Here is a 12377-nt window from a genome sequence, read left to right on the forward strand (position 1 = left end):
GGTACCTGAGTGGGGGTAAGGTAGGGGTTGATCGGAGGTCTGAGTCCACTTCCCTGGTGTCAGCTAGCAGGTCTAGGAGGGGGTCAGCCTCCTGGGGCTCCGGTTGGCTGCAGACTGGCATGATGCTCATGGTGGGCTTTGATCATGTTAACATGGAAGGCCTGGCCATGATATCTTTTGACAGAGAGCTTGCATCAGGTCGGACACAAACTGGGGCCCTTGATCGTTAATGAGCTGGGCCGGAAATCCCACTCTGGTGAAAATCCCCAGCAGAGCATCCGTAACCTTGTCCGCCCGAAGGGAGGAGAGAGCCACAGCTTTGGGATACCGGGTGGCGTAGTCAACAACTGTCAGGATATAACATTTGCCTGAGCTGCTAGTGATGGCTAGAGGCCAAACGATGTCCACTGCCACCATCTTAAAAGGTTCGTCAATCACAGGCAGAGGTTGTAATGGGCCCCTGTGTACATCTCCTGCCTTGCCAACTCACTGGCAGGTAACACAGGACCGACAGTAGTCATGGTGGGCCAGTAAAAGTTGTGAACTAATCGCGCCCTGGTCTTAGTGATCTCCAGGTGCCCTGCTAAGAGAATTTTGTGGGCCACTTTCAGCAGCTGTCCCATAAATTAATTAGGTACAACAAGCTGTCTTCTACCAATGTCAGCCCCACTCCCCTCGGTGGGCAAGCCCTCCTTATACAGCTTTCTTTGGTCCCAGTAAAAATTTTGTTTGTGATTCTCTGCAGGGGGGAACGATCAGCCAGACTTCTGAGCTGCTCTAGGGTCTGGTCTGCCTGCAGTGCTGCCTCAAAGGTGGAACTACAAGTCCCAGCCAGCGGTCCTGTGGCAAACAATGACAGCTGCTGAGACTCAATGGAGGCAGAGTCCACTGGGTCAGAACAAGGGGAGGGGTCAGAGACATCTTCCTGCTGTTCTGAGACCAGAGCCTGTGCCTTAGCCACCCTTGCAGCACTGTGGGTGACCACTAATATTGGTAATGCATCATTATTATCATCATCATTATCATCATCATCATCATCATCATTTACATTTGTAACATCAATGACACAGGAGTTCATTACCTCCCCATGCAAGGGGGTCTCCTCTCCTTCTCCAGGTCATGGAGAATTCTGTAACCCCACTCTATTCCCAGCCCCCTCCCTCAGTCCATCCACAGGTTGCCCAGATATTAACCCAACATCTGCACACAGTACCTTGGTATGTCCAGAAAGTTCCATGGGGGTAGCCGGGGTGTTCTTAGCAGGTGCATAGTAAGAGATAAGGGTACTTAGATTAGCACCCAATAGGACAGCTGTGGGGATTTCATCCGAGACTCCTACCTTTCTCATCTTCCTTCCTGCACCCCAATCAATGAACACATAGGCACGGGTCCCCCCCCACTCCGGTGAGGGTAAGCAACTTCTCTGGGATGATGTCCATTTCCTCTATCACCTCTGGCTGGACTAAGGTGACTTCAGCTCCGGTGTCACGGAAACCAGTTACGGTCTGGTTGCTGACTATGACTGGCTGCAGGTTGGTGCTGGTTCCCTGAGGTTTACCACTGACAAACAGCACAGAGGAAGAGTTGCAGGCCGGCTGGCCAGGTGATGTCATCTTCTTCTGCTCAGGGCACTGCGTCCTGAGATGTCCGGGTTTCCCACAGGTGTAACATCTGCGGTTGTTAGTCAGGAATGGCTTGGCCCCAAGTACTGCAGGTGCTGGGTGTTGGGAAGCTTGTCTCACCAGCGTAGGAAGGGTTGCTATGGGTGATTTCCCTCCTTTCCAGCCATTCAGAGGAGGCTTGCGGTGGTCAGATACCTGCGTGTGGACATAGGTGTCGGCCAGGTCTGTTGCAGCTTTGGCAGATGCTGGTCCTCTCTCCAACAGAAACTGTCTGACGTCTGCCGGACAGAGGTGCAGTAGTTGATCTTGGACCATGAGATCCTCCAGGGACTCAAATGAGTCAGCTTTCAGTCCTCTGGTCCACTGTCGGAATGTGGTGTGTAAGCGACCTACCACATCCATATAAGAGTCCCCAGGTCCCTTTTGCAAGGACCTAAACCGCTTGCGGTACACTAACGAGGTTAGCTGGTATTTCTGGACAATTGCTTCCTTTAGAGCTCCATAATCGTCGTCCTGCTCTGCTGGCAATTCGACAAAATCATCCAGGGCCTTTGGATGATTTGGATTCTCTCAAATCCAGGACACAGGGACCCCATGATCCCCTATTGCCCGGAGGCCTCATGTGTTGTCAGTCTGCCCCTGATCTGCTATGGGACGGTTGGCAATTGGATATTTAAGCACACTAATATGCATAAGGTATAGGCATATAATTTCATTTAGTGGCTAGAACATTCAATTCTTTTGGCCACTAGACTAAAATTACAAGCACATATGCGTAAATTATGTCAGCACACTTCTCTCTGAATGCAGGTTTCAGACATTTTTTATGCCAATAAATACTGCTTTAAAATATATATCTAAATTCCACAATGTGCATGGGGCACAGTGGCTAAGATAGAGCTACAGTCTTAGGCATAAAAAATGAAAATTGCTCCTGAAAGCTGCCCATGTGCATGAGGCCTTGGAAGCACAGTTAGGCTTTTATTGTTGTCTGTTACCCCTTTTGGGAGATTCATACTTTGTGTCTTGGGGAACCTTTTCATTGGAATAGAAAGTGAAAGAAGAGGTGACAAATAATCTTTTAAAGGAGACTTCTGACCAGTGACAACTCTCTAAGAAGGAATTTCCCTGCACTTTTGAGAGACTTTCACATACTTCCTGCTGTGAGATTGGAACAGAAAGTAACAAAAAAAATCTCTCCAACAAAACCCAGAAAGAAAAAAAGAAACTGAAAGGGTCTATAATCAACCGCTATTCAAAAATAAAAAATCACGGTTCGGCCTGACAATACATTTTAACTGCTTTGCAATATGACAGTGACAATGAAAGATGAAGGTATGTCCTCATAACACAGCGACACATTATCTGCAGTAGCAAATAAATTCAGACATGTTCTATATAGTAATATTATTTAGGTTGCTCACTTTAGGTAACACAGTCTGTTATTCAGCCCTGAAATGCTCCATTGGACACTAAATACTTTGAGGCTGGTCTCCTAGGACAATTCTTTAGTCTTGATTAAACACCAAACCACCAAATTATTAAAACCAGGTGTTCTTCTTCTTCCTTCTGATGTTACAGCTGCCGTATCAGTCGAATTCTGGAGTTCCCATATGGAAATGCTCTGCTGATTGGAGTTGGCGGTAGTGGCAAGCAAAGCTTATGTCGCCTGGCTGCTTTCCTAAGCTCTCTTGAAGTTTTCCAAATAACTCTTCGTAAAGGTTACAGTATCAATGATCTCCGGGTAAGACATACATCATACAAGATCTTTAATGCATAGGATACTTACTACCATTCAATATAGTTGGGTGCCCTTTTAAAATGATTAAATATAACTAGTGAAAGGGTTATCGAATGTGAATTTGACTTAAAGAAGAACTCTGGGAAAATAATACAGTCCCACTGCATGGGTTAAATGCTCGTTTTTGTCTAGGGGTTTGGTAAGATATGCTTACCTAATCTGCTGATCCTCCGAGCGCAAGACTGGTCCACTTTGCTCATGCTATCAGTCTTGTGAATGGGCTGTTCCTGATGTCATCACGCCCATAGACTGGCTCTGGACATGAAAAGTCCACCGTTGGGGAGGGTTGGTTTCTGGAGGATTGGAGGATGGGGTAAGTATACCTTTACCCTGAGCCCTTGGACAAAACAAGCAGTTAATCCACGCAGTGCATGTTAACTGTAGTTCTGTTTTAAAGTGTATCCCACTATATCATGTTCTTGATATGTGTCTGTTGTACTATGTACTTGTATGAAAAAAGTATCATGTTTTTGCATTGCTTTCTTTGTGTGCAATCCCTGGTGATCGTGCCAATCCTCCTGATTTTTTATTTCAAACTGAACACATTAGGCATTGAAGCTCATCCATCTCAGCATGGTCAGTTTTCTTCTTTGCATTCTACTTGGAAGCACAGCCTGCCTGTACTTCGCTGGTCAAACATGTGCTTACACACCTCTTGGACGGGGAAGATCGGTGTACTGCTGTGCTCTCCCTTCTGCTGACACAACCCCCTGCAGTCTCCATCCCCCAGTTCTCTAAGACCCTTATGCAGCTGAGAACAGAGGCATTGTAATCACACATATATATATATATATATATATACAGTCAGGTCCATAAATATTGGGACATCAACACAATTCTAACATTTTTGGCTCTATACACCACCACAATGGATTTGAAATGAAACTAACAAGATGTGCTTTAACTACAGACTGTCAGCTTTAATTTGAGAGTATTTACATCCAAATCAGGTGAGCGGTGTAGGACTTAAAACAGTTTGTATATGTGCCTCCCACTTGTTAAGGTACCAAAAGTAATGGGACAGAATAATCATAAATCAAACTTTCACTTTTTAATACTTGGTTGCAAATCCTTTGCAGTCAATTACAGCCTGAAGTCTGGAACGCATAGACATCACCAGACGCTGGGTTTCATCCCTGGTGATGCTCTGCCAGGCCTCTACTGCAACTGTCTTCTTGGGGCATTTTCCCTTCAGTTTTGTCTTCTGCTAGTGAAATGCATGCTCAATCGGATTCAGGTCAGGTGATTGACTTGGCCATTGCATAACATTCCACTTCTTTCCCTTAAAAAACTTTGGTTGCTTTTGCAGTATGCTTTGGGTCATTGTCCATCTGCACTGTGAAGCGGCGTCCAATGAGTTCTGAAGCATTTGGCTGAATATGAGCAGATAATATTGCCCGAAACACTTCAGAATTCATCCTGCTGCTTTTGTCAGCAGTCACATCATCAATAAATACAAGAGAACCAGTTCCATTGGCAGCCATACATGCCCACGCCATCACACTACCACCACCATGCTTCACTGATGAGGTGGTATGCTTAGGATCATGGACAGTTCCTTTCCTTCTCCATACTCTTCTCTTCCCATCACTCTGGTACAAGTTGATCTTGGTCTCATCTGTCCATAGGATGTTGTTCCAGAACTGTGAAGGCTTTTTTAGATGTCGTTTGGCAAACTCTAATCTGGCCTTCCTGTTTGTGAGGCTCACCAATGGTTTACATCTTGTGGTGAACCCTCTGTATTTACTCTGGTGAAGTCTTCTCTTGATTGTTGACTTTGACACACATACACCTACCTCCTGGAGAGTGTTCTTAATCTGGCCAACTGTTGTGAAGGGTGTTTTCTTCACCAGCGAAAGAATTCTTCGGTCATCCACCAAAGTTGTTTTCCGTGGTATTCCGGGTCTTTTGGTGTTGCTGAGCTCACCGGTGCGTTCCTTCTTTTAAAGAATGTTCCAAACAGTTGTTTTGGCCATGCCTAATGTTTTTGCTATCTCTCTGATGGGTTTGTTTTGTTTTTTCAGCCTAATGATGGTTTGCTTCACTGATAGTGACAGCTCTTTGGATCTCATCTTGAGAGTTGACAGCAACAGATTCCAAATGCAAATAGCACACTTGAAATGAACTCTGGACCTTTTATCTGCTCATTGTAATTGGGATAATGAGGGAATAACACACACCTGGCCATGGAACAGCTGAGAAGCCAATTGTCCCATTACATTTGGTCCCCTAACAAGTGGGAGGCACATATGCAAACTGTTGTAATTCCTACACCATTCACCTGATTTGGATGTAAATACCCTCAAATTAAAGCTGACAGTCTGCAGCTTACATACGAAAAGGCTTCTTCACAGTAAGAGCTGTGAAAATGTGTAGACTCCTTCAAGAACTAGTTCTGGCCAGCTCCGTAAATTTGGAGTTGGATGCATTCCTAAACACACAAAATATAATTAGAAACTAACATTTAGAGGTAATAACACCAGGGGTAGTTGATCCAGGGAATATCTGATTGCCTCCTGGGGGATCATGAATAAATTAATTTCCTATGTAAGAACATGCGAACAAAAGGAGAGACAGCAGAGGGAAGAGGTCACTGGTCTTTTGCTACTCCTTCATTGTTCAAGCACAGACTGGGGTCAGAGAGGAGGCGTAACTGTATCACATTACTGAAATAGAGAAAAACCAGAACATCAACATGGCTGTGATGTTTGGCAGAGCTGTGTAAATCTCAGGACTGGGTGTACAGAAATGCAAATCAATTGTCAAGTAAAACAGTATTCATTAACTATGGATTAGGCTGGAGGTCAGCTATGACATTTCAGTAGTTTCTGGCTTCTGACCCCCATATAGCAAGTGTTAAATGTTCTAGGTTTCAAGAGTAGGAGAGGTTTCAAAAAGAAAAATAATGACCGTATTCCATGAATCCCAATTTGCCAGAACTATGCAGGGCAGTGGCTTCAGCAAGCCTAAAAAGAAGACATGTAATATTAATGTAGAGAAGGGGAGTTTCCTGCATTTGCATGTAGTGCTTTTTTCTTTTTAATAATATCTTCACGCTGTAGAGCCAGAAAAGATGAGTGTGTTATGTTTTGTGCCCCTGTTCCATCATTCTGTTTGCTGAAAGTCATGGCCTTGGTCATATAAAGTGTCCACGTGACTGGGTGACAAATAAATAGCACAAATGGTTGACAGAGACAGAAGGTTGTCACCCTATCACAGGAAGTGTCTGAACAAGGATCTTCAATGGAGGATCACAAGGTATTATTTTAATAAAAAAATTATATTTAACCCCTTGGCGCCAGCGCCTCCTGGCCCTTTAAGGGTTCCAGAAGCCGGGAAGCGGGGTGGGGTTTTAGGGTTATGTAACCGCCCTGATTCGCTGTCACGGCGGTCACATGATTGGGAAAGGTCCCAATCGAAAGAGGAGATTGGGACCTTTCCGTGAGTACCGAACATGTGTGCTGGGAGCGTGCAGGGCGTGCGCTCTCAGCACATATGTGGTTTTTTAATAGAACGCAAATGTGCAGCCGCTCGTCGTCTAGGCCCAGACACCAAGAGGTTAAAAATATAAAAAAATATTTTTGCATGTTGAAGCTAATATGTTAAAGCTTACATGAGATTTAACAATTAGGTTTTACATATACTATACGTTAATCCACCACAGTTTATACCTAATAATTCACTTGTAATAAAATTCATGATAATATATACCAAGCCTCTGATGTACTGCATCAATTTGCATCATGCTATGGACACATTTTTCACTGGCTTTCATAGCACCAAACGGGTGAGCATTCCTTCCCATCATTATACACAAACAATGAAATTTTCAGCACTTCAGTGCAATTAAAATGGTGGCAACGAGACTTCTCTGGTGTAAATAATGCCTGAAAGTAATTCTTTGCTTAATTATCCATTTGCAAATATTGTTTTTCAAAACAGTTTGCAGGTCAGCGCAGAATAAGCAGCGCCACAATTACAGAAAACAAATAAACCAATTTCTTAACTCATCCTTAATTGCTGCAGAGGTCTCCACTAGCTGATGGAAGGGATGCAACAGTTGCCATGGTTTCCAGTCGTTTACATGGTAACTTTGTTACCAGATAGAGCTTAATTCATAACTCCTAGTTGTTGATTTGTAAGCTGGGAAAACGGCTACTGATGTATTTATCCTAATACATCATTATTTTTTTTTTATAAAAGGGTCAGCCCACCCAAAACTTAGCTTTGGCATGTTTAATTGGCCTGCATTTTTTGGTTAGTTTCTGAGGGATTTCAGTAGCAGGTTCTTGACACTGTAGCTATGAAAATGCTGTTCACTTTGCTGTGGATTCTCACTACTCCTTATCAACTCTGCATAATATAAAATAACTGTAAACACAGCATGGGGATTGATGTTTTAATAATTTTGAGAGGTGGGTGGATGGGAGGACTCAAATATAGTGATTTTACCTCTATTTTCTAGAATGAACTTGCTGGCTGGCTGGCAGGTGCCACAAACTAAAATATACACCAATCATAAGTAACTTTATGTCCACTGAAAGTTTAAAGTGGTTCTAAAGCCATAAGGTTTTTACCTTATTGCATTCTCTGCATTAAAGTGTCAGCTCACTTTTACAGAAAATCTCTAAGGTGACCTTACACTGGGCCCCCTGCTCTACCAGTGTCCCGCAATCCCCCACTGTCAGGCACCGGGACACTGGGGATTTGAAATCCTCCTGAATTTCTCTCCTCTCTTTGCAGTGCTGACAGGACGGGTTAGATGGATTCTGATTCGTCAGCTCCACCCATGTGATGGTGCTGACCAGTTGCAATGCTTCTTGTCCATACATGCTGAGAGGTATTAAGTCCCAGTGTCTGACAGCGGGGGATCGCAGGACACTGGTACAGCCGGACCAGGGTTGATGGGGAGGGGTTTCAGATTTTCTGTAAAGGTGAACTCACACTTTAAGGTAAAAAAACCTTCTGTTGCAGAGGATCCCCCCTCACCCCCCTTATACTTACCTAAGCCTGGTCTCGATCCAGTGATTAGCATGAGAGGAGCAACTCTCCCCGCTATGACCCTCCTCACTGGGCAGATCAATAACAATGGGAGCCATTGGGTCCCACTCCTGTCAATCAAACACTATGACAAGGGAGAGAGGGATGGGGCTGAGTCACGCTGGCTGTTCTATAAACACAGGCAGGGTGGCTTAAGAGCGAGCCCGCACAAGTGCGCCATAGAAAGCGACTTTCTATGGGGGCACTTGGCAGGGGGGAGAAACCAGGAGCGCTGGCGTGGGACCCAAGAAGATTTGGACTGGGGATGCTCTGTGCAAAACCATTGCACTGAATAGGTAAGTATGACATGTTTATTATTTTAATTTTTAAAAATGGCACCTTTACAATACCCTTTAAAGGAGTAACATTGATTATCTTGTTACAATGGCATCTGAATGTCGATGGAATATATTAGGTGGCAAGTAAACATGTTGTCCCCAAAGTCAATGTGTTGAAAGCAGAATAAATGGGCATCGCAGTTTGTTGTGTATGTCTGTTGTGTACCAGTTAGGGTGCCCATGCTGATTCATGTCCACAGCCTAAAGAGCCTGCAATAGGCACTTGAGCATCAGAACTGGATCATGGAGCAATGGAAGAAGGTGGACTGGTCTGATGAATCATATTTCCTTTTACATTATTATTATAATACAGGATTTATATAGCGGTAACGGTTTGTGCATCACTTTACAAAATGAGCGCAGACAGTACAGTTACAATACATTTCAATACAGAAGAAATCCAAGGGCCCTACTCATTAGATCTTAAATCTAAAAGGGAGGGTCAAGTGATACAAAAGGTAATAACTGTGGGGGATGAGTGGATGGAGAAAATAAAAGTTTAGTTGTTAGGTGGAGGCAGGATAGGCTTGTCTAAACAGAAGGGTTTTTAGAAATCGCCTAAAGGTGAACAGAGTAAGATAAAGTAGAACAGATTAAAGTAAGGTATTACAGAGGATAGGAGAGGCTTTGGAGAAGTCCTGGAGGCGAGCATGTGAGGAGCTGATGAGATAGCTAGAGATCAGGAGGTCTTGGGTAAGCGAAGAGAACAATTTGGTTGGTATTTTGAGACAAGGTTAGTGATGCAGCTTGGGGCAGAGCTGTGGATGGCTTTGTAAATTGTTTTTAGTATTTTGAATAGTTAGGTGCGTGTGCATTGCTTACCTGGGGAAGAGATGGCACTAGGATGCACTATGGGAAGAAGGCAAGCTGGTGGAGGGAGTGTGATGGTTTTGGCAAAGTTCTGTTAGGAAATCTTGGATCCTGCCATTCATGTGGATTTTACTTGACACATACCACCTACCTAAATATTGTTGCTGACCAAGTACATCCCTTCATGTAAATGGTACCCCCTGTGGCCTCTTTCAGCAGGATAATGCACCCTGCCACACTGCAAAAATGGTTCAAGAATGGTTTGAGGAACACAACATTGCGTTTGAGGTGTTGACCTTCAAATTCTCCAGATCTCAATCCAATTGAACATCTGTGAGATGTGTTGGAAAAACAAGTCTGATCTATGGAGGTCCCACCTCACAGCTTACAGAAATTAAAAGAACTGCTACTGATAGTTTGGTGCCAAATACCACAGCATACCCTCAGAGGTCTGGTGATGTCCATGCCTCAATGGCATGGAGATGCAAAGGGACTGTTTTATCAGCAGAAAGGGGACCTACTAAATGTTAGGTGGGTGGTCACAAAGTTATGGCTGATCAGTGTATATTATGGGTAGGCCAACACCATAAATGATGCAGGTCCCTTTTAAAAAAGTAAGAGTCCAGCTACTACTTTTTCAGTGCATATCACACAAAGGAATGAAACAAAGATTAGTTGCTGAAGTCTTTTAATTATTGATATTTGTGTGATTTTTAAGTCATGTGTTCCATGGCTAATGACATACAAATGTTGTAGTTGGTGTTTCATCTTTTAGTTAAATACTGCAATGTGCAATAATGTCCAGTATGCTATAGTTACCAATGAAAGATCGTGTTTAAATAGCTTAGAACAGGTAGCCTACTGGAAACTGCTAAGAGTAACTTGTATATGTTTGATTTTGCACTATTATGAGGACTGTAACTGCAGTCCTTATGTAAATGCTAGTTCCTGGGCATTGGCATCCTACATAAGTCTTCCATGAAAGGTGTACTTTCACAATAATTTCTGACTGTTGTACAGCTCTTGAGCTATTATCGGCTTGTTGCCACCTTGGCCTCTGTCACCCAGTGCTTTATGCTTCTGTAATCCTATTGATATCGTTAATCGTTGGGATTAAAGTAGAACTATAGAAAAAACGTTTTCTTCCATTTTATATAGATTAAATGAGGGTTATAACTCTTTTAACCATTTTCTGCCAAGGCCTATTCTGACATTTCTCATATACATGTAAAATCTGAATTTTTCCAGTATAAAACAGTTGTTGTTGCAGTTTTTTATGTGACACAATATTTGCACAGCTGTTTGTCAAACATAAATTTTCAGGAAAAAATACAGTTTAATGCATGTTAGCGCACACAAACTGAATATAATACCCAATTTTTTTGTAAAATATAAAAGATTATGTTGCACCGAGTAATTAGATACCAAACATGTCAGGATTTAACATTTTGCACGCCTGTGAAATGGAGACAAACTATGGTACCTAAAAATCCCCATAGGCGACACTTTAAAAGCCTTTACAGTTTATGAGTTTAGTTTAGCACTGGTGTTAGAATTATTTCTCTCATTCTGACATTTGTGGTGATACCTCACTTGCATGGTGCAATCACTGTATATATATGCATGCGGAACCTAGGTGTGCATTCACATATGCACATAAACATGCGGACTGGGGCATTTTCCATTTTCTAAAATTTTATAATATTTTTTATTTAACCACTTCCTGTCCAGCCCATGTATATAAACGGCCAGACGGGGGCAGTGCAGGAGCGGGTTGCCGTTCATAAACGGCGCCTGCCATTTTGGACTGTACGCACTCCCTGGGAGTGCGCGGCACCGCTATCTGGTGCCTGCTGTGTCCGGAAGAACACCGATCTCCGTGCGGGACCTTTGTGTGAGGTTCCGATCATGTGATCTGATTAGCCAATCAGTGATCACATGAACAATAGTAAGCAAGATGTCATTTCTGACATCATTGCTTACTACGTCTGAAATCTGTGAATGATCACAGAGATCACATGGTACAAGGCTATTCACAACAGCCTTCTATCATGTGACAAGCTGTGACCAATCACAGCTCACACAGTATTTCTCAATGGCTGCAAGAATGCAGCTAGAGAGGAGAAATTATTGCTTTGACAGCCTTTATGGGTGTAAAAGCAATCAGTGTAAAAAAAGAAGAAAAATCTTCATCACCTTCCACAAGTAGTATAGTGTCACAATGGTGACACTGTACTGCTAGGGTGACAGTATGTTAAAAAAAAAAACATAAGTAATAATATAAAAAAAATAAAATAAAAATGTAAAAAAAAGTTTTTCAAAATTATAATTTTTGGTTATAAACTAATTTGGGTTATTGTTTTTACTAAAAAGATAGCTGAATACATTTTGGCCACGATTTATGAAGAAAGATTGTTTATTTGCAAAATAAAGCACTTTTTTTCTTTTTTTTTTTTACCTTTTTCATTTGTATATAAAGTTTTATCTGTCTTAAAAAAATGCAAAAAAATTCATATGGGTACAGTGTTGCATGACCACACAATTGTCATTCAAAGTGTAACAACGCTGAAAGCTGAAAATCGGCCTGGACAGGAAGGGGGTAAAAGTGTCCAGACATGAAGTGGTTAACCACATCCCTGCAGCCCTATAGCAGATATACTGCTACAGGGCAGCAGGGGTGTGCAAAATCACGTATATATATGTGATTTTGCATTTCCAGGTAGGGGGCGCACGCTCCCTACCAGCGCCGGTGTTCGCAGCCGCGGC

At 42.9% G+C, this 12377-nt stretch overlaps 1 protein-coding gene across 1 annotated transcript in view; it reads left to right on the forward strand.

Moving 5' to 3' along the window:
- The window catches only part of LOC149451620 (dynein axonemal heavy chain 11-like), a 590344-nt gene that overhangs the window by 292363 nt on the left and 285604 nt on the right, over positions 1-12377 (forward strand). Inside the window, exon 41 of the mRNA XM_089690376.1 lies at positions 3204-3366. Within this exon, the coding sequence (XP_089546502.1) occupies positions 3204-3366 (163 nt within the window). The remainder of the gene's footprint in view (positions 1-3203; positions 3367-12377) is intronic.

Source organism: Staurois parvus, unplaced genomic scaffold, assembly GCF_062004578.1.
Source record: "Staurois parvus isolate SC_StPar_1 unplaced genomic scaffold, SC_StPar_1.0 ptg000530l, whole genome shotgun sequence".
Taxonomy (NCBI): Eukaryota; Metazoa; Chordata; class Amphibia; order Anura; family Ranidae; genus Staurois; species Staurois parvus.